Here is a 23,189-nt window from a genome sequence, read left to right as displayed (position 1 = left end):
GTGCATGTCTATCTGAGATTTGCGCGCGCGTTGTATGTCTACAGATATCAGTAAAATCTCACGCATGAAACACACCGCAGCCATGTGTCATGTCCAAGTAACAACTTTTGATACATCATTTGGAGAGCAATAAAGAATGTGCATACACAATTACTATTACATATACATACCACGTCTCATGCCGTCCTCGGTTATTGATTTATATATATCGTCACGAATGTAACAGAAAAGCGTTTACATTGGTTTGTATATGTTGTTACAGTACACTTGGGACTTGCATCACCACAGTTATCTCTCAAAGATCAATGATGTTGTTTGGGTTTGTGCCTCCATGGTATGGGTTTGTGAATTGGATTCGTTGTTTAGAATCACGTTCATTTTGACCAATAATTCATCTGCTCTTTCACATTTTTTTGTTCCTTTGCATGGATTGTTACTAAAAACCCACGACCCCCAACCCACGACCCAAACTTTTTATGTCAATTTTAACCGGAGTCGTGGGGGTTGTAGTAACAACCATTTAAACATTTCTAAAAACCCCTCTACCCACTAATGTGACGAGAAACCATATAAGCATTTCTAAAATCCCCACGAGCCGCGACTCGGTTAAATTGACATATAAAGTTTGGGTCGTTGGTCGTGGGTCGTGGGTTGTGGGTCGTGGGGGTTTTAGTAACAATCATTTGCATGACATTTTCGATTTTTGGTCAAAGACAGAAGAGGTTCCTGTTTCTTCCTGTTTATCTATGATTCATGAATTTGTTACCAGTCATCCTCAGACCACTTCCTGATATAAATACAGTCCGTTTTCTCAAAACACAATCAACCATCAAATTGTTGATAAATCTGCAAGATAAACAACAGAACATATAAATTACGTGTATGCTTAACGGAAACGGATACCACTGAATCACTCTCCTCAGTGATTTCACCTTTCTTTGTTTACAGTTATCCTCGGTGAAAATGCTATAAATAGAGATACATAAGTTCCTGGCGGCTTCCGTTTTCACGAATAAACTATGTTTTGTCGTTCAAAGGTTGATCTCAGGATTTTTCTGTATATATGATATATATAGTCTTTGGTCAAGACTTTCGTATACTGTTCTGCATATATAATAGCCTATTTCCCAGCAAACACAAAAACGTTTTTAAAACGTTTCGTCTTTTGTTTTGATAACGTTATTTGTGGTGTAATAAATATGTCACGAAACGTTTTCGACTATTATTTCAAAACATACTTTCGTTAAAACATTAATATAACATTAATATCTCATAAAAACGTTATGCCGACGTTTTTATAGCACCACGTTTAACGTTATTAAAACATATTTTAGAGGCTCTTTTAAAATGTTATGAACTTATGATAACGTTTTGTGTTTTCTGGGATGATCAGTTATCACAAGCGACAATATTTTGAAAACCGGTTTTATCACTCTTTATCATGTGGAGGAACGAGTGCAAGAACTGGGTGACATTATTTTGTTAATTTCAGGCTTATTTTTATTCCAGTAATTTCCTGACAATAAAGTGCTAATTGTGTCTGACTCAATGACTAAGTTAGATGTGAACAGGCTTTCTTTAGAAAGGTGTTATAATACTATCCTAGTTTTATAATGATAAGACTAGGAAGTAGGCCTACACATGAACAATTAAACACTACAATATAATTGATAAGCTACAGTTTGTAATCTTTAAGTTTTCTTTTCATTTTCAAAATTCGTAGCGTCAGTCACAGATTACCGTTAGATTGACAGGGGATTAAAACTGTCCGCTTCCCTAGTAAGTCACAGGTTCCTCGACGAAGAGGATTAAAAGGATTCAATGGTGATTGAATGTACGCACCAAAAGATCTTTTGTGTCTAACAAAGGTGTTGGAACCAATCACGGTCCAAGCTAAGTACCAGATAGAAACTAGGTGAACAATATTTCAGTTTTGTTGTTGTTAAATAGTAGTGTCATAGAAAAGCGGAAAGTAATTCTTGACATGTGTCTTGTAGTAGTACTGGAAACAGCAGAAACGAAAGTTTTCTAATACAACTCTCTGAACGTTATTATAGTGAAAGAACTAGGAGTTTACAATTTTAAAAACATTGCGCCACTATTCAGACTTGTCACAAGTCGAACAGGCCGTGCAGATATCAAGTCGCGCGTTTCGGGCTCGTGGAAGCATGCACTGCAGCATTATAGAAATTCTGTGATATTATCGGCACTGCCAACGGAGCTGTGATTTCTGATAGCCCAGCTGAGCTGCATACTGAATCCTCGAGCCTACCACAGCCTAAGCAGGACGAGAAACAGTGAAGGTTGGTGAAAACCCCTGTATTACACTTACGATTATAGTTATATATTAGTTGTGATTTTGGTAGTTGAATGTGAAGGAAATGGGTCTATCTGAAGTATAAATGTTCATGTTTGTCTTCGTTGCATCATGTTTATCTTCAATTTGTCAAGCACGATTGTACCGTACTTGCTGCACTGATTAATAGACTCTGTTATTGATGTGTTCGTTAGTCAAATTGTAACTACCTTTTCAATCGCAGTTTAAGTCATCAAAGCCTAAATTGTCTTCATTTTTTTTCGGTTGAATTTGGTCAAACCATTGATGGAACCACATTGCTAAGAGATAGAACAGCTGAGCAAAAGAGCGAGATCGTAATCACCGCTACCCTTAAAAAGAACATGCTCTTGTTTACGACTTGAGCTTGTCATAAATGCTAGGCTGCTGTGTCTACAATATGGTAGGGAAGGGCTAACGTAGCATTGCATCGTGAAGCATGGTAACTTCTGTTAATGTGTTCTAAAGTCAAATTGTACCCACTTTTAACGCAATTCTACTCATTAAGACCTTAGTGAAAAATGCTAAACTTGCAACAGTGAAACAAGGAAATATCAATGTTGTATCCAAGAGGCATTTTCATGAAATATTTCATCATTTTACTGGAATTTAGACCAGGCCTAATTCCGGTCTATACAGTTAACTTCAGTGCATGCAATCTCAGGCCTTCAAGGTTAAAGAAAATTTCCTTGAAAATTTACTGTATAGCAACCTACAATAAAACAGCACAGTTGAGAGTAATGACACACTACATTGAATCGTTTGTTTTTGCTGGTTGTTACATGAATTCCTAATATTAGTTATGCCTAGAATCTGAGTTCAGCAATGTGTTACCTAGGCTACGTGAACATCTTCTTGAAACATATTCTGTCAAATATTAAATGTAAGCTAGACCTAACTAATTCTGCAACGTTAGTTATAACTTAGGCCTGGTCTAGGACGATTATAGTCTGATGGAATAGACTAGCTTGTGCTTGGCCCCTTGGTCACAAATACTGCCTAAGGCCTGGGTTATTATGAAATGACAAATATGAACTTGAATCTAGCCTATATCGGTGAGAGCATTACAAAGTTATAGCCTACGATTGTTCCCTTTTCGAGGTTATGATGGCAACAAGCAGATTAAACATAGGACTTTTAGCTGAAGTAGACGGAGAAACCTAATAAAAAATAACAAAAACTACAGATGTGTACATTTACAGGATATGCTGGTGATCTTTTGACATGGTCTAGGCCTAATTTGCCGAAAACATCATATGTTGCAGTCATGTATTTGACAAATACATTTTGAGACTGGCTTAGCACAACAGGTTTATGTAAATTTGCATTGCTCGGATAAAATTATAACAATTTTTTAAAAAATGCTGTGAAAGAACTACCATGCCATATTACTTACTATCATAGGCCTCATTATCTCTGTTATAGTAGTTTATTTGTACGAAGCCTACAGTTGAGTATACATGTCCCTTTGACTAAGTAGCTCAGGAGGGTGAGGAGGGAGGAGTTTGAAGGTCACCATTTTCTACCCAAATATTTGTTTGCCCTCCCCTCACCGAGGGTAACATTTCAGTGTGGTCTTACTAACTTCAAAGTCTAGAACACCAGAAGATGCAAATATTTCCATTGTTGTTTTGTGTGATTGTTTTAATAATACCTCAACAAACTTAATAAGTAAATAACAATGTTTTGACTACAGAGGTGTATAGCGTATATTATGTCAGATGAACCATGACCTACCCTAATTTGTAAAGTAAGTATGGGCTGATGTGCATATACCTTGTCATGTGATTAGATGGTTGGAGTGATGACGTACGATTTCTTGGCATTATTTCAAACCATACATTAAATGTCATATTGAATGTTTATTTCCGCAGACACCAGACTGCTGCACAGTACCACCGCCACACCAAGGTCCACTCAAGATGGCTGCCATTGAATTTGATGTGCCTGCCATGGAAATTGAAATACCTGCCATGGAAGTTGAAGTTCCAGCCATGGAAATTTTTCTGCCTGCCAACAGCGACTCCTCCATCTTCTTGTGCTCGGAGAGTGGAGAAATCTGTCAGCACGCATGCTGCGCCCAAGATCACAAGATTTTGTGGCACAACGCCACGTTCCTGGAGAACGACAGCGACGTGGAAGACGAGAAAGAGACGACCTCTAACACGATCTCGGACATCATCGAGACTTTTCAGAGGAGAACGTCTAACTTGGGCAATCTCACGTCCGAACTTCTGTACGCAGCCCAGTCAGATTTCGAAGAGGCTCTGACCGACGCAATCGTGGAAAACTTTATGAGAGAGTACGGCCTTGAGAGTGGAGATGAAGCAGACCCGGAGGAGGAAGACGGAGAAACGAGCGACGGAGATGGAGAGGCGAGTCAACGGGAAGCGGAGGTCATCGACAGGATCTTAGCGAATTGTGTGTCAGACTCTAGTAGCGATGACGACGACGATATGTTCTTATCGCCTCCGGCGGTTCGGAGGAGGATCGGTAACTTCTGTGCCTACGACGACGAAAATGAAGAGGAAGGGGAGGAGACATAGACGAGGCTTTGTTACGATCGAGTACGATTGTGACGGTCGTGGAAATGAAATTCAGACGGAGGATATCGTTTTACAAATGTCTGTTCGACTGGTCCTCGGTAACTTTTGCTAACTTGCCAACAATGTGTACGCGGTCTTCCTCAAACTGTGCAAGATGTCCAGTGCAGGAGATGGAGATGATCTGATGGAGCAGCTGTTGTTGTAGATCATGGTGCATTAACTATAGACCTCATGTATAGATGTGAGTTTCCACTATACAGCAAGACACAAAACCCAGCGTTTCCGGTTTTTTGTAAATTTTGATTATCGATCAAAATGATAATTGGTAGATTATGCAAAAATGCTTTGAAAACAAAGTTGGAATCAGACTATGTTTTAGGAGGATGAAAACAAAGTTGGAAACAGACTATGTTTTAGTAGGATTTTGTTCATGTTTGAAGTAATTCCTATTGTACCCATCAGGGTCATTTAGAATGTTGAGAAATGCTATGTATACCTTAGCAGTAAAAATCCAGCCACTGCTCAACGTTAAATGTTATTGTCATGCCAAAAAATGTTCTTAAGATTTTACTACAAATTTGAATTGTAAATTTGATTTTAATCATGAACAAGTTAATCCTATTACTGTGATGCTTTGTTCTCAATACTTAATATTCGGTTGGGCTGCATACAGTCAACTACCCAGTTATCACAGGCCATCGATAAATTCACTTGATGGGTTTGTAAACCTTTGCATGACACAAGTGTAGGTGTGGGCCTCAATCTTTATCAGTTGAAAAGGAGGTTGTCGATTTGTACCCCAACATTCCGTAGGAGGTGGATGGAGATAATCTCCCGCAGTGAGTTAATCTTCGTTGTATCACCTCGACAGTGTTTCAGCATAAAAACATGGTGCAAGCAGGCCTTGTTCTGATTGCAATGCTGCCATAAGTCAAGTGTGTGTAACCTTTGGGTGAATTATATTTTTTACCAATTGACTGGAATTTTTATATACTCAGCTTAATACTGCAGAAAGTACATCAAAAGTGTCATAGGAATCCATCATTGTTTGGCCAATGGCAATCAAAGAAATAGCTGGGCTCAATAGAGTTTCAAAATGAAAGAAAATGGGTGAATTAAAATATAAACAGTTGCCTGGTATTTTGTACTTTTCTAACCTGTATAAAAGTATCGCAGCAACGGATCCGTTACCTAGACCTGAAATTTACCCGGTCGTCAATTATGATTCTAAGTGCTATTAATTAAATTATTCACAGGTAATAAGATTAAGGTCTGTTATTCGTATAGCACATTTGTAGGTTTTATGAATTTTTCGGGGGGTCATCAAAGATTGAAATACACGACCTATGTGTTCTAAAACTGTGTCATACATGGGAACTGAATTATCTGGTAGTATAAAACTCGATATTGCTTTCGCAAATTGTCAACACTTAAGTTATTCACTCATGCATCTTAGCACTTTGTGTAGTAGCATGATGACCATTTTGCATAGTATAATCTTCTTTGTAAAATGCCAAATGAAGCATCCTCTGTAATAACTGATTGTAAATATTACAGAAATATGTCATGTGGCTCGGTCACATTTGGCAAACTGGCAATAAAAAAATTGCCTAATTTTCTGATCTAATTTAACACCTTGCTTTTGAAAATTGTCTAGAACAAAATTTTCCATTTTGTGTATCTGATTAAAGTCTCAAGGCCTAAAAACACAAGGATTAAATGGAGGCTTTTGTCAGGGAAATGTTGACTATTATATTTGATTGGTTTTGAAAGTTTTAATTTTTTTAGTTTTTAAACAAGAAAAAAATAAGGTGCGCTGTCATAATAAGCTTGTTTTGCTTTTCAGACGAGCAAGGGCTTCCCAGTTATTTCTTTGATGTTTAATTTAACTAAGCTTTATTTCAGGGTACAAATGCTGTATTTTCGTCTTTGGTTAAAATCAATTTGCATTATTGTGACCAGTCCGGTCCTAATGACATTTCATATATAAAGAAGACATCTGTTAAGATGTGACCATTTGAGTGCTCCTGCCTTCACGGCAAGCGACATGTGAACAAATTTTAGACAGAACTTTAGGTTTTGATTAATCATAGCTCAAGAAAGGAGAAGAATTTGATTGCTAGAAATGTCTCCATAGTCATTCTACTTCATCTTTTAAATACGTTACAATTCGGGAATGCTCCTTTGAAGCTATTTTGATGAGAAAGTCCGCTCCTCGGTGGAATTCTGTTTATTCTGATAACCCACCCTGATCATTTCAGTTTCAAATTTATATGAACAGCAGAGCAAACTTAGTGTGACATTCAAGACCATTTGTCCATGACAAGTTTGTTTGGGTCGAAAACATAATTTAAGTCCATTGAATGTTATTTATTCCTACTAAATTTGTGTTGCTTCAGGGGGAGGGGGACTGAGTTAATGGTCTGTATGTAAGGCTAAGATGTCCAGCCACTTGAACTGATCACAGTAGCATCAGATGTTAATAATATTATTTTCTCAAAAACTTAAAATGCATTACAGAAAGACAAAATGAACTGATAAGTCACATTTTATAATGGTCCCCAATTTATGAATATTAATTTTACAAGGGGATTGTGTAGTGGTCGGTACCCACATGGCACCAGATACTCTGTTGAGGATGTCTTCATTATCCATATCATCTCACATAGAACTGGAAAGACAAAGTTTGTAAACATTGGGGTTGCATCTCCATTTATTTCTCTCATTCGCTGGTTCTCTTCGCTATGACCTGTCGGTTTACCACATTTGCCTACGATGTTCTTGTCTTGCAACGTGTTAGAATTGAATCAAACTGCGTGTTAATATTTTGTAATACAACATTTTTCAAAAATTTAATTTAAGTTCACGTAGAGGTATTGTATTCTTACCAAAGGGTTTTGTCAGTGTGATACTGGAGTACTAAGAAAGTGACTGGTTCCCATGATCCAGTATATATTGTCAGTATATTGAAATAATTAGTTTATAGTAACAAACTAGCAGCAAATGGAGGCATGTATCTTGACAAAGAACACCACCTCACACCTTTGATATTGCAGTTAGGCAAAAATTTTAAGGATATATAGAAATGGAAAATAATGAACACAAGAATATGTTTTCTGTGCATAGATCTGTCACTAATATATGGATATTTCCAAGTGAAAATGTGGATACTTGGGTATACATACCTCAAGTTACTTGGATGGCTCTGTTGAGTGTGGAATATGGTTATGAAATTTTAAACAGGCAGTTAAAAAATATTTAAGTTTCTGTAGCTTCCAGGGTTTTCGAACAATTACTTCAATTCATAGTTAGTGTTGCTGACATAGTAATATGAGATTCACACCTGTGTCGTGTGACCCATTGCAATGAAGCTTGGGAGAAGTATGTTCTTGTGGTGATCTGAAAGTCAATTGTTACTGGAATAAGTATTGTTAAATGAGTACTTAGATGATGATGAAGGTAAATGTGGTGGTGGCGGGGGGAGGGGTGGGGGGGTGGGGTGGGGGGACAGTGGGAAGGATGTGGACAATATTGATACCAAATTATATTTTTAGTTCAATTGTAAAAAAATAAAATAAGAATGTTGACCTTTATAAAAATTTAAATCATTTTTGAATTTTAATGTCATTTCAGTCAACAATTTGAATCATGATTAGTGAACATTTCTCCATATTTAAGATCAATGTAACTGTAAAAATGAATGAGGGTTTGAATATTTTCAGAAACAAATGTACAGATTCACTGAAGACCAAGTGTATGTCTCTTTTTTTATTTTATGTTTTATGTATTTTACACTTTTTGTTATAAAAAAATATTAAAATTCTTAAAATTTCTGGTAAGGTCCTCTCCTCTATATGGTTATCTCCCAAACCCATCCACACACCCAGCGGCATCTAGAGTCAGGTTGGGGCCATGGGATAGTGATGTCATCAGGCCCCCTTTTTGAAGTGCTCATGTTTCCTTTAGTTTTTATTATGAAAATGAGAATACATGCTTTAACCCATAATTCCCCTCGGGTAGGCAAATTGACTCTGGGTCCTAGGCTGTAGCACCTGTGGTCTCATCTGGTTAGGCTCGCACATGCCCACATTGGTACTCCCTATTTTGCTGGGTATACAACTTTTTGCAACCATTTGATGTGTTAGAGCAAATAATTTGTTGTACGAGATTGTACCCTATGATGCACCATTATGCCTGAAGCCACAATTTAAATTCAGTTCTTTTGTATGGAGGGCCCTGTAAAGTGTTGGTGTGTCTTATGAACATGATATCGTTGATTTTATCATGACATACATTTTCTACAGGAAAGGCCTGGGATTTTTGGGGGTAGACTTTAGGAACCCCAGTGGCGTATGCTTCAATTCCAACTCAAGTCCTAACCCCCAAATGATTGCTTCAAATGTATTCCGTATCTACTTCTCACAACTTAAAATTGCAAAGTACCCCCTCTATAACCACAAAGCGTAGAACGAAGTTACATATTTCTGCCCTTACACGAAACTTTTCTTGTCGTCTGCAATGATTGAGCAACGTGATTTTTCACGTTGATCATTGTGGCTTCGTTCTGGGACAAGGCAACATCGCGGTTCATTTAGAAAAGTAAATCCCATTCGGATATATCGGCAACATGGCCGTAAGAAGTGCCCAAATATCGTTGTCTTTATTAGTAGGTATCATCGTATGCCTACGGCCTAGTTTAAGTGCAGTCCTGTACGATTATGGTGAATCAGCAGGAGATATCAAAGTCACAAAGGGAAGAGATGTCGCTCAACAAGTGGAGTTCTCCGTCAACTTTCTACGTATGCCTTTCGAGACTCTGTATGTAAGTAACTGTTAGGCTGCAGCTGACGTTTTCATCCATTGTGACTTGATTAATTGTTAGAATATAACGGTAACATTTAAGTTCATGATATAGTTTTGACATGATTAGCTGAAAATGCATGATTTTCAGTGATCTGGGGGCTATGTAAACCACATTCACGAAGCATTTCATGTATATTACCGCATTTTTCCGCCTACAGCATGTACAGCTACGAGCAAGCTTATTTTTGTACTTTGCCTAGACTAGGACCTATAACGTTAGGCCTAGGCCAAACTTTGGCCCTAAATTTGAACTTAGCCAAGGTCTACTGCTTGTGTAGGCTATATGTAACTCTGACAAAGCCTAGGCTACTGTCAGTGGTGTAGCTGCAACATTTTCAGATATTTCTTGTTCTCTCATAGTGAGTGATTTTCAACACAAAATTGTATGTCAGAAAAGGGAATTAAGTTTGGGAAAAATTGGAATCTCAGTCTCACTGGGCCTATCATGTATTTCCAACCAAATTAGTTGGAGGTAGGAGGGAATATTTCCTGTTTCCAGACTGATTTGGTAACAATTGTTTGTCACTTGAGCATAGTGGGAGAGAGTGTGACAACCCAGAATTTCTGTCCCTGGTTATGCTTTAAATAATAAATTATAGTGATACCTTACAACTTTCTCATGGCTTTATTTAATTGTTGTATAGCCTCATATTTCATATTTGTAATTTTCATCTCAGTTTCATTAAATAATGGAGTTCAAACCCCACAAAGTACCCTTAGTGCTTTGAAATATGACCGATATCTACAGCTTAAAAGTACAAAATGCTACAGGTCAATCTATATGTGGACAACTTTACTTTCAACATAAGTGTATCAATGAATCGTGTAAGTTTCAAATTATTTGAAAGGTTTAGTGGATTTGTATAAAAACGTTTTTTCAATATGTATAAAAAGTGATATTGTTCACTTTAAATAGAAGTAATTTGGTACTAGATGGCAAGCCTTAATTGTTTAAATTTCATGTGGGTGTTTGAAAGGGTAATACAATATGCTTAAAAAGGGAAGGGCAGATAGGTTGAGATGTTGAAATAAGATTGTGAAGCTTGCTCTTTGAACTCTCGAGAATAGAATTATAAAATTGTGACAGAGCATCTATGGATCAAATTGGTGTCCTTTTCTCTTTGGAATTTCAAAGAAGGGCAGTCCAAAGCTGTTATGGACAGGTCTGCAGATAACAGATAATTTTAAATGCCATGCATGCTTGTGACTTACGTACTGTACACATAGGAAGTTTCATACATGTACTATTGTTATTGTGCCTTTACAATCTATCGTATTCCATGGCACTGCACTTCAGACGAGAGAAAATTTCAATCTCACGATAAGCTAAGAAATGATCATTTATGATAATTTGTACATTCCTATGCAAATCACACTGATGGAATTTAAATTTATGTTGACCCTCCTCTCTTACCTTTATCATCTCTACAAAAACCCAACTTCAGGTATACATTTGACCTAGTCCTATATATAAATCCTCTAATGTCCATTAGTATTCCACTGAAATGGCCGCTACTTCTGGATGGGCCCTTTGGGCCTTCATGAGCCATATCTCCTATTGTCTAGGTTGCAGGTTGAATATGAATTAAATATTTATCTGTCAAGAAGTTTCTCATCAGTTTTGTAATTGTCATACTTCATCTGTTTGTCATACCACATCCATCTCATAATTTGACATAGATTTCATGAATTTGAATGGAAGAGAAAAATTGAAGTAAAAGGCTCACCCAAATTAAATGTTGCTACTGAATTCAGGTTGGTGACTCCAGTGAACTTTCAAATTGTTTCCCACAAGTTATGTCATATTTAATACTGTCTCAACCCTAGAATGGGACTTTAAACTCCCTTAACATCAACTCAACTATTGGGATCAAAAAAGGGGGGGGTGGGGGGAATAACATTGGAAGTTATATTACTGAACTAATAATTGAATTTTGGTGCGAATATCAGTTGATGTGCAACTACTCATAATATCAATTTCATTGATGCGTAACTTCAACATTCGTATTTATAGGCCATCCAAACCGTTTTTAATTTTTTTTTACAAAGATCAAAATGGTTATCTTCTTGGTTTCTTCCCATGGTTCATCTTCAGTCTTTTTGGAACTCAGTTGCATAAATAATGTGAAATCTGTCCTTCAATGCAGTACCTGCTGCACTTAAGGTCCTGAATGTGAGGCCTGGACTCAATAATAGAATACCACCATGTGTGTGGGCTGAATAGATTTTCTTACCACATCACTGCTTCTGGCTTTTGTTCCATACACTTCCTGTGTTATTCTGTGCCAGCTTTACCTGTTGAATAGGCTTTTGCCAATCCGATCAATGGCTTATTGTGCTTTTCTAAACAGTGTTACCTATTCTTTAAAACTTGTATCCCTTTTTGCAATAATTGATCTGCATATAGTTGACATTTTCCAAGGGAACTTTCATTCTTGGTGGTTCATTCACCAAGAGGGTCGTAAAGGTTTCCAAAGAGCTTTAGGTGCTGCACATTAAAGTTAACAAAGAAATTGCATGTTGTGTCTTAAAAGTAAAGCATTTAAAGGCTGTAAATTATAACAGAATCACGGCCATCAACAAGCTAAATTAATAACAAAAGTTAATATATACGGTGAACCCAAAATTACTGGATATGCTAATTGGCCATCATCGTTTAAAAGTTATTACACACTTTTGATCGTTTGTAATATCGACCTTAGAAGTCTACAGATCTTCTTCCTCATGATGTTTATGGGAGATGGCAATTGTAGCAGTAAACTATGTATTATTTTGAATGTTAAAGCCATGATACAAAAATAATTCAAAGTAGGAATGAAATGTCAAAGGTCATCAGTATTGCCCCCCCTATATATGCTAGATAGTCACATAGTGGTCCAACATGTTCAAACTGTAACAAGTATTTTTATTGCCACCTCGAAAGGATACTGTACATACCTAGTAAGGAAGTTTTATGTGAAAATACAGTTTTAAAACACTCTGCAATCTCTGGGAATAATTTGGAGCTCAGTCTCAGATATCTCCATAAAGGGCATGTTTGAGAAAACAAATTTCCATTTCGAACATGCTTGCTTAACTTCTGGATCAGTGTTGATGATTTGTCTTAAATTATCTTCAGTATTATGTTAATTATGTACTTTGAAATACGCACTTGTGCATATGGAACTCACCTCAATGTAATCAGGCAGCTATTTTTATGACGCTTACTGTAAGCGACCAGGAATGTGGGAGAAGCCTGCAAGGGCTAATAGATTACAACTTTTATGCAGGGTGGCTTCCAATCCAATCAATTTAGAAAGTCATTTCAGATAGGAAAACCGTAGATTGTTCTTGGATGAAAATACCTACCTCGCTATGCCCCAACTGAGGATCGAACCCCGAACCTCCTGATTGCAATGCCTCGTTGCTTCAAATCCACTTAGCCACAGCACCAATGTGTGATAGAACTCCCATCATGATACAGCTTTAATGCAAATGATGCATGTCACAATACTATTAAAGGGAAACATCATTCCTCCCAGTCCTTGATGTTATTTAAATGGGGACTTTCGGCAGAATTTTAGTCTTGATATGTTATAGATAAGAAAAGTAGAAATTGATGTGTCAATAAAGCCATTTAGGTTTTCAAGATATTCACCTTTAAACAGTGCTATAATTCTGGAATGCTCCTTTAAGGCTTCAGGCATAATGATGTGAGCACCTCAGTGCAGGCATAACTTTATGTTAATTGTTAAAGCATTGTTTTATAAATATTAATAATGTAGCCCAAATATGTTCTCTTAAATTCTTGTAAAGAAGAGGCCACCCTTGGATGGTTCCTTTAAAGGTAAAACTTAAACACATGAAAAAGTTTTATAAGTAACTGATGTCTTCATTTTAATATCCTTTAAGTTACAATGCAAGGTTTGGTGATCATTTTCCCCCTTTTCTCGAGTGACTTTGTCATTAACCACTATAAAGGTAATTTAGATAAAAGGAATATTGAACAATTTTTCAAATATTTGAACACTTTTCCATAAATATACCTGTATACAGTATAAAACCTGTCCCCCCCCCCATCACCCATCCTTCAGAAATGTAATCATTTCATTTCAAACATACCCAGACATACCAGTCTGTCTAGGTTGTTGCACTCTTCAGATCCTAATAGAGTATATTAGTGGAATGTCTAATGGGTACACCATCAATTAAAGCAGTCCAGAGAACCTTCACTGGACTTTCTCTGTGATCAAATAGTGTCCTTTGTTCATCTAAACATATCTGCAGGGAAAGGGGAATTGCTATTTAATCTTATTAGAGTTTTCTGTTATTTGATTGAGCTGTGGAGTCTGGAGTCCTTCCTCTTGACATAACACTAAACTAACAGTTACCACTGCTAAATAAATGGTAAGACAGGATTCACAGGAAGAATAATTTATGTTTGATTAAGGCAAACAGCCTCATTATGAAATTTGCTGAGTGCGGAGGAGACTATTACTCATGGAAGTTAAGCAGGAAAGGGGTAAGGGAGGAAGATGGTCATTTCAAAGGATAATCTTATTGAACGGGTTTTAACGTCCAAGATATGCTTTGAAACCTGTACAGATATTCTGGTCATATCATGCCAATCACAGGAATAGGGATTAAACCGTATATCAGTGGCGGAGTGTCCATACAGTCAGGGGGGGAGGATGCCCCCCCCTGACGGACCCAAATGGACTGCTGGTGCCCTTTTCAGCTTTTTACTACTTTTTACTTATTCGCGATTATTGACTTTTATAGCGCTCTCATCTACCTATTGACATTTGTCACATTTTGTTGGTGTAATTTTCTGACAAAATGGCGATGACTCCTATTTATTCTTCGTTTATCTGCAAATTAGCAAGGCCCGGAAAGGGTCATTTCCGGCGATCTAGGGAGTATCTTTACTCAAAAAATTTCTGTGGCGGCGCTCCGCTTAGATAACATTGTCGAAAGCGCTCCTACAGACCATTCTCGCCACCCTGACCAATACCCTTAGCTCCGCCACTGCCATATATGAGTATAGATAGATACAGTAGCAGTTTTGAAATTGATAAATCTTTATGAAGACACTGGTTTGATAGTAACGTGGTAGGGTACCGTGGTAATGGTTCACCATGGTTCTGCATTGTACAAACACTTCACTAACATGTACAGTACATATATTTGCATTTGTGTAGCAACTTGCCTATTTTGCAGATTTTATTTTGCTATGTACAGTATGCACCAGGAAAACTATACCCTTCAAAGCTGGTAGAATGATGATGCATGCTTGTGAATGTCAAATATAAATTTAAGGTAAACATTTATTTAGAAATGTTGTAGAAAAACCAGTAGAAGTGAAGAGTTATTAGTATGTGTAAATTTACTTGTTAAATTGATAGTTTTCTGAGGCCAAGGATGTGGAAGATAAATTTTGCTACACTTACTGTACAGTAAAGTGGTATCAAATACAGCTTCTGATATATATAACTAAAGAAAAGAAATTTAGTAAAGAAAGCAAACTTAAAATAAAACAACCTGGGCATTCAACCTGTAATTGATGCAGTTTAAAGTAGGTCAGTAATGAGCTTAGTGTGTGGTAATTGACCTTAGCTAAGTTAAATAGGCCTGCATATTTAATAGGCCTGTGAAGTAGCTTTCGTCCTGAGTGCTTGTCAGAACGTCCATCCACACATCAAAGCATTTATGGCAGAAAGTAATAGAACAGATAGGAATCCTGTCCTAACAAAGGCATTTCCTGTCTGTTGCGTTAAAACTGCAGACTTTTAAAGATGTTCCTTAAAAACTTTCGTGCTAGATGATAAAGTTGATTTTTAACTTCCTGCACCAAGAATGGATGGTAGCTTGACTGTATTGAGAGATTTGGAGATTTTGGAGGAGTAAAATTAAAGTTACATAAACAGTGATAAGGAAATCATCACAGATCTCATGAATATAAAACTATTCCTGAGTCTTACAACCTACTGAACTGTGTTCCTTAGTTGTACTTTTATACTTCATTGTTTAATGCTTCTCAGTGAACTGCACCATTAACTATGACAGTCATTCACAATGTTTTGGTTGCAGTCAACAGCGAAACTTAATTGTAGGGGTGGTGAATTTTTGGCATGTTCTTCATGTACAGTAGTCAAATTTTTCCACCACTGTGGTAACTGTCTAATTTTAACCAGTTCCCATATTACATATGGCCAGGAAGCCAAGGTTTGCAAACGGAATATACAGGATTGTATTGCCATCATGCATTTGGACAGTTAAATTATCTACAGTAGTGAATTTACACCTATGTCTGGAAAGAAGAAGGCAAAGCCAGAACCTACATGAAAATACTTTAAAAATAACTCTTTAAGAAGATTTAGTATGCTAAAGTAAATGCTGGCAGTAATGATGAAAAACTAGTACTGATCATGCTAATCACATGACAGCGTTACTTAAATTAGACTGGTTAATGTACAATTGCATTCAATCACTGTAGCTCCCCCGAGCAATTTCTGATATCATATACTTCATAAATTGCCACAAAAAAAAAAAAAATGTTTATGGGATAACTTGAATATTTTTCCTTAATTTCAAATCTTGCCTGGTCATTGATGGTACAGTAAGATGCAGCTTTGGTATGTGTAGGTACTGTAGGAGAGAGCATCTGATCTTCCATGGATGGGCCATGTTATCATTTCTGTAATGACTCATAGTAGATTCTTCCACTGTCTGAGTCTGACCTGTAAAAAGGGGAAATATTACAGAAAAATCCTTTTGATCGGATTTTTACAAAAAAGTAAGAAAACAGAGGTTGTTTCATACGGAGAGAGAAAGAGAGAGAGAGAGGGGGAAAATGTTTGGTTAAAACAACAGTTCAACAAAAGAAATTTAGGTATTTATGAAGCCATTGTCTGGCCTTATGACATATTCTGAAGCTGCATTGGAAAGGCTTTTATGGTTAAAAAGAAAGGTGTCAAATTCATGATGATAACCTAAGGGAAACTTTGTATTATTAATTTTTTTAAGGAAATCCGTCAGAACAGGTGTGAATTTTTACTATTGGCGGGAACAATTTTCCCTTGGGTGAGCAATAAAAGTAAAGGCACATAATAATAATTCATTTTCGAATAATTCATTTTCTATGGTGCTGTTAAATGTAGTAATGGTACCTATTTAATAACTTAAATGAAAGGGGGAAAGAATAGACAAAAGCGCTCTGATTTTGTTTGTCTTTAATCGTGGCATGTTATTTATTTTTTTCCTTTTCTCAAACAGATATCTACCAAAGGCGCTATACTATTTGATACACCAGCAGAACCTCAGAGTCGAATGATTGCTCCTTTCTATGCTGACATTGACAACAGGTTTGTATTGAATGCAGTCTATGCTGATGTAGTACAGTACAGTAAAATACAATGTGCTGGTGTAGTACTGGTGCTGTAGGACTGTAATGGTGCTGTAGTGAGCTGGTGTAGTACTGGTGCTGTGGTACTGTGCTGGTGCTCTAGTGCTGGTGTAGTACTGGTGCTGTAGTACTGTGCTGGTGCTGTAGTGAGCTGGTGTAGTGCTGGTGCTGTGGTGTAGTACTGGTGCTGTAGTGCTGGTGCTGTAGTGCTGGTGTGGTACTGGTGCTGTAGTACTGTAATGGTGCTGTAGTGAGCTGGTGTAGAACTGGTGCTGTGGTACTGTGCTGGTGCTCTAGTGCTGGTGTACTACTGGTGCTGTAGTACTGTGCTGGTGCTGTAATGAGCTGGTGTAGTGCTGGTGCTGTGGTGTAGTACTGGTGCTGTAGTACTATGCTGGTGCTGTAGTGCTGGTGTGGTACTGGTGCTATAGTACTGTGCTGGTGTAGTACTGGTGTTGTAGTACTGTGCTGGTGTAATGCTGGTGCTGTTAGTGCTGGTGCTGAGGTACTGCAGTACTGTAGTGTGCTTTATGTATTACATTATGTAGAATCTGAGCAGTGGTTTGGGGATATATATATATATGCTGGATACAGTGTAAAGCTATCTCTTCCAGATGTCATGCAATGAATAGTCAGTAATGAAACCATTAGTGTTGACTCCCAAGTTTGAGCAGCCTAAGAATTTGCCAACAGTTTGCACAAGGTATACATACAATACCTGTCCTGTACTTTTCTTGGGGGTTAATTGTGGTGACTCACCAGTTTTCCCACACTCTTGGAAATTTTGAAATCTAAATATCTCAGTGAGTGGAAATTATTCAAAGGTGGCAGTGAATTGGTAGTTGACGTTTATACAGGGTTTAAGCTACCATTATTATGATATTCCTAGCATAGTCATTAGACACGTTAAGATCGCTGGTAAGTTCAGAGCGGAATGAAATCGAAGCTGGTTCAGGATGAAAGCATGAGTATCCATACCTCCTGAAGTAATAGTGCCCCCCCCCTAGAAGGCACCAAAGTGGTGGCACAATTCTTGTCTTCATATTCATGGATAAATGCCTTAATGCAACTGGTAGGCCTGTACTGTTACATAAAGGTTGGATTTGGGATCTGAAGACCCATCTTATGAGCCACAGTTGCTCATCTGTTAAGCCAGAGAGGCAAGGCATTCTAACTGTAAATCCTGTGAGAACTGTCAACGAAAATATACTCTAGGAATATCACTGGCTCATAACAGTGACCTTGTATTTCACTTTCTTCAAACTGAAAGTATGTTAATGTTCCAATAGTTTTTCATCATTCCTTCCACGGTGTTTGCATAATTATAAGAACATTGCTGTGTATCAGACAAGTGATGGTTTCTTACGTGCAGTTTTTAATGTAAATTATGTTCGACAAGGGCCGCAGTGAACCTTCTGATGGTAGACTAGACAGAAGCTGTCCGTGTGTTTATTTAACGCACATTACCGATTGGTGGCACTTTCACCACTTGTCACTCTGCGGAAGAAGTCACTCCGTGCACAGTTTTGCGTTGGCCTGAAACTTTGTCGTCTCATGTTGTCATTTCTGACAGATATATCTGAAAGCTTCCCTTTGAAAGCAATTATTGTGGGATTGGTGGTGGAAAAGGAAGTTATCAGTTGGCCTTAAACATCCATCTCTTTGAACTGGTAAAGTCATGCATGACCTTAAAGTTGGTGGTATCAAGCTGAAGATTGAAAGCCAAAGATAAACAGATACTACACCTTGCAACTTTCCAAAACGGAAGCCCATGTCACTTCTCTTTGTAAATGTACTGTATCTCAATGTGAACATGCTGTACTGTGACCTACAGTAGGAGTTTAAAAGTACAGTGCAGATGGCTCCTTGCAGAACTGGGTTGTGTTTCGTTACTGAATTCATATGCAAGGTCGTTGTTGTAGTGCTGTTCCAATCAAGAGTAGAAATTTGACACTTGATTGTTTAATATGTCTATTGACCGTACTTTAAACAATATCATCCACTCGCCTGTGATGCAGTAGGCTGGTAATTGTTTCCAGTAAAAAAACAATAAAAATGAAGCAATAATCACATAATTCATCACAATTGCAGCTTTTGTCTAGAGGTTCAAATACAAAGTAGGCTTAGGCCTCAAGGTAGATCGCCTGGAGGTGTATTCGGTCTTCGAGCCGCTTCTCCGAGGTTGAATCGAGCGGTAATCCCTGCCGAACATTTCACCACAGATTTTGAGGTTTGGGTCAGCGTCTAATTTCGTGCACCGTGCTGATGAGTTTGTGACAATCCCATATACTTCAGTCCTCACTATTGCCATATAAAGTAATTTCAGTTTATGTTCACAAGTTTTTAAACAATCGGTGATGTAGACTCTGACACCAAGATAAAGGCTTCACCGAAGTTTGATGGATCGAGTGATGCCTCTTTTAACTTCACTTTGTATACATGTCCCTTTTGAAATTGTCCAAGTCTGACTTGTAAGTACTGTGAAATTGATTCACTTCAGTTCAAGGCATGAAAATAGTTAAATGGCCCCCATTCGATTTCTGACTTGTTTCATTATGTAGTAGGCTAGTAGTTATCACAATAAATGGAAAACCCTTTGGCCTTCTGAGTCACACCCATTGACTGATTAATAAAGAGAAATCAATACGCCCTGGGAGTCATAGTGTTCAGCTGTTGAACAGACCGGTGGTATGCAGAGAAGGTACTGATCTTCTTGTTGAGTACTGGGAACATACAACACTTCAAAGTATGGAGAACACATGGTGGTCGGCTCTTCATTTGAGACAAGATTGTCCTCCAGATATATGGGAGACAGGCATTTTTGCTAAGGTTGATGCACAAATATATTTTTTGTAAATGTTTTTTTTTTTTTAAATTAATTTTATGCACTTGAAAAGTCAGTGAAGCTTGATTGGTGGCGATTCGCTCTGAGGTCGGGGAAATAAAAGAACTTTTCAAGACTTTAAGGCTTTGAAGACTGGCCCCAAACCGCGTGCCGCGCTCTGAAAAAGTTAACTTTCCATTGCTTTGCAAGTGAAGTTTTCTGCTTGTCGCTACAAAATGCAGATAGTAATGAAACGTGATACCTTGTTATACCTGAGATGTCCATCGCTGTATCGTTTGTACTGTACTGTGGGTACTGACCACAACTGTATGTACTGACTGTACACTAGTGTCTAATTACCGACGATAGCAAGCTGTGTGTGTATTTTCTGGGATCGATGGTGGTGTCTAGCACTTCTGTTACACCTCATTCGAAACTAGGTCAGATTACTGGCATTAGACATTTCTTTTTGCGCGAGAGTTCACACCCTTTAACTGAATTGAATGACAGACTTTCAGACATTATGGATGAACAACCGTAGAAAGTGAACTCCGACAATATTGTTCATTTATTAGTATATTTCATTCAGTGGATCTGTTTTTAATAAAAAAATATCCTATACAATTTATGGAAACATTTGACATGCTCTCCATCACATTCTAAGTTAAATGTTTGTGCTCTGTAAGTTGTCATGTTGAACATAAAATGAATTCCAAAATTTGCACTAAATTTAGCATGTTGTATTGACAGTGGTGTTAGGAGTGATACAAAGCCCCTCAAACGTTTTGCTTGCATGGTGACCCCAATTTTCACCTCGATCATCTTGGTGACCCTCCAGCAGCTAATGTTGTTGCCATGGAAATAGGTCTATGCCACTCAAAAATTATATGAAGGTTGCTTTGCAGAATTTGGAAAATGGAATTTTATTTTCCAACTTTAGTAGTGTATACTGTATTTCATGTTCAACATATTCCCCCTTTTTGCTATGTACATTGGCAATATGATGATTTGTTCCAAATATCTAGCAACCCTCCTAGACATTTTGGCGATCCTAGTGGAATACCAGGTTATGAAGGATGGAATTGGGAGGGAAGCATGAAGGTTAGAAACGGAAAATTTTCTGAATATCAATTAAAGAATTTTTAAATCACATTAGTTTTTTGTTTATATCAGTTGTACTTTCACTCATCCACCCCCCCCCCCTCCTTCACCCTCCCTTTCCAGGTACCATAGACTTGAAGATGCTCTCAATCATCTCCAGTGCACTCAATTTAAGTAATACCTTAGGTTCTGTAGAAAAATACTGAAAGTTGGTACAGCACCCTAGCACAAAAGTCTGATCTAAAAGCATTTTACCCTTGGCAGCTATCAGGCAATTAAAGCATGGTGTAGTTAATCAGGGGGAAGTATAAACTTACAAGTAAGCCTTTTATCAACACCGACTGAGTCTATAGAGTTTAAGCTGTTTAGAATGGAATAAGTGGCTTCGGATTAAAAGTAATTGAAATCAGTGAGGTAGCTTTCATTCTTAATCCCCTGGTGGTTTATTGACAGCTTTAAATACCTTCTTTTTAATAAACTGGAATAGAAGGTAACAAAGTTATAGTAAAGGAGGAAAGATATAAGAATGGGAAAAGTCAACAAGAGATGATGGTGTATTCTAATTGAGGTGGAGAGAAGATTTTTACTTGATAATTCACTTCCTTTTTTGGTTACTTGCCATAAGGCAGGCAAATAACCTATGTAGTCAAGTTGGCATGTGTGTGTGTATGTGCATGTGATGCCCTAGCATGTAAACACCATATCTCAAGGGAGGTAGCCTCAGCAATTCTCATATATGGCATGTGGCTTCCCCAAAATTGGTATCAGAACCCTATTGTTTTGGGTGGAGGTCAAAGTTAATTTGGGGTTAGCAGAGGGTAAAATGTGAAAATCTCAAATGGATCTCATCAAGTTTAAGGCATTGTTCGAATACTCGCCCCAAACCGCGTGCAGCCATCTGAAAAAGTTAACTTTCCTTTGCTTGCAAGTGACGTTTTGTTCGTGTCGCTACAAAATGCAGACGGTACAGTAATGAAACGTGATACCTTGTTATATTTAGCTGGACCTGAGATGTCCATCGCTGTATTGTTTTTACACTGTGCTGTGGGTATTGATCGCAGCTGTATGTATTGATTGTACACTAGTGTCTAAGTACCGATGGTAGCAAGCCATGTGTGTGTATTTTCTGGTATCGATGGTGGTGTCTAACACTTCTGTTACACCTCATTCGAAACTAGGTCAGACTACCAGCATGTGATGTTTCTTTTTGGGCAATCTTCACACCCTTTAACTACCATGTATAACAAATGCAGATTCAGCTCTTTGTTGTTAGAGCGAGCAGGCAAAAATAAGTCACCAACAACAAACAATGTCCCTCTGTCTTCCTATCATCGTTGTGGTAAATGTCACACAATCATCAAACCATGTCAGCACTGACTCTTTGTAAATTTATACTTTACAGCCTGTGAAGAAGATCCTGCTAGGATCGAAACGTCAGACCCTCTTACTTTTACACAATCCATTACACAGGCGCTGTTGTGGATAACCAGTTTGCTAACAGTTTTGTTTTATTTAGATTTATACTGGTCTCCATCTGTAGTATGAACTGTGACAGCAAGGGTTTAGCTTGTATAGCACTCTTGTGCTGCATATGTGGTGTTTTTAAAGGCAAGTAAACCCTGGGAAGGGTTTCCCTCTGGTTAATTCCTTGCTGGAGGCACATTGAATCTATGCGATGGTGTGTGTGTATGTGACACTTGCATTCCAACACGGTAACTCAAAAAGTTCATGGTGGGTACTAACTTCATACTTGGTTTATAGATCTGTCTTCATATTTAATTCTCTATTAAGTACGAACCTTCTTCTAAGTGCTAAGAAGGAAAAAGATAAAAAGTATGAACCTCCTTCAACATCTGGAAATAGCCTCAAGTGGAGACCAAGAACTCTGTCAGAAATGTACTTTTGAAAATTCTTAGCAATTTCAGCAGGCTTATCATTTTGGAGCCGATATGTTGTGATGTTTCCATAAACTTACATGAAGTAGAAAAGAAAAGCAATGTGGAGAAGGAAGAAAACTGGCCCATAGCTAAAATATTAGAAGAAATAAAAAGAGATATAGTGGGAATAGGATGGGGGGGGGTATGGGACTTTGTGTGAATGGTATTAGTTGGTCAAGCACATTACCACAAGACTGAA

At 37.7% G+C, this 23,189-nt stretch overlaps 2 protein-coding genes and 1 long non-coding RNA gene across 6 annotated transcripts in view; 2 read left to right on the top strand and 1 right to left on the bottom strand.

The window, feature by feature from the left end:
- The first annotated feature begins 1,970 nt into the window (after positions 1-1,970).
- Positions 1,971-6,588, top strand: LOC139970936 (uncharacterized). Its single transcript, XM_071977013.1, has 2 exons — positions 1,971-2,303; positions 4,210-6,588. The coding sequence occupies exon 2, from the start codon at positions 4,258-4,260 to the stop codon at positions 4,879-4,881; it is 624 nt and encodes a 207-aa protein (XP_071833114.1). The 5' UTR covers positions 1,971-2,303; positions 4,210-4,257; the 3' UTR covers positions 4,882-6,588.
- A 2,836-nt stretch (positions 6,589-9,424) lies between these two features.
- Positions 9,425-23,189, top strand: part of LOC139970934 (uncharacterized) — a 67,505-nt gene continuing 53,740 nt past the window's right edge. For all 4 annotated transcript variants that reach the window (XM_071977011.1, XM_071977012.1, XM_071977009.1 and 1 more), the window contains exons 1-2: positions 9,425-9,703; positions 16,999-17,087. In XM_071977011.1, coding sequence (XP_071833112.1) covers positions 9,509-9,703; positions 16,999-17,087 — 284 coding nt within the window. In that variant the 5' untranslated portion in view covers positions 9,425-9,508. The remainder of the gene's footprint in view (positions 9,704-16,998; positions 17,088-23,189) is intronic.
- The window catches only part of LOC139970935 (uncharacterized), a 29,265-nt gene continuing 17,730 nt past the window's right edge, over positions 11,655-23,189 (bottom strand). The window contains exon 3 of the long non-coding RNA XR_011794257.1: positions 11,655-16,463. This is a non-coding gene — a long non-coding RNA (uncharacterized lncRNA). The remainder of the gene's footprint in view (positions 16,464-23,189) is intronic.

Source organism: Apostichopus japonicus, chromosome 8, assembly GCF_037975245.1.
Source record: "Apostichopus japonicus isolate 1M-3 chromosome 8, ASM3797524v1, whole genome shotgun sequence".
Taxonomy (NCBI): Eukaryota; Metazoa; Echinodermata; class Holothuroidea; order Aspidochirotida; family Stichopodidae; genus Apostichopus; species Apostichopus japonicus.
This window is presented reverse-complemented; position numbering and strand designations above follow the sequence as displayed.

Bases quoted from the DNA above. Each gene is read 5' to 3' on its own strand.
- LOC139970936 (XM_071977013.1), top strand. From the start codon at position 4,258: ATGGCTGCCATTGAATTTGATGTGCCTGCCATGGAAATTGAAATACCT.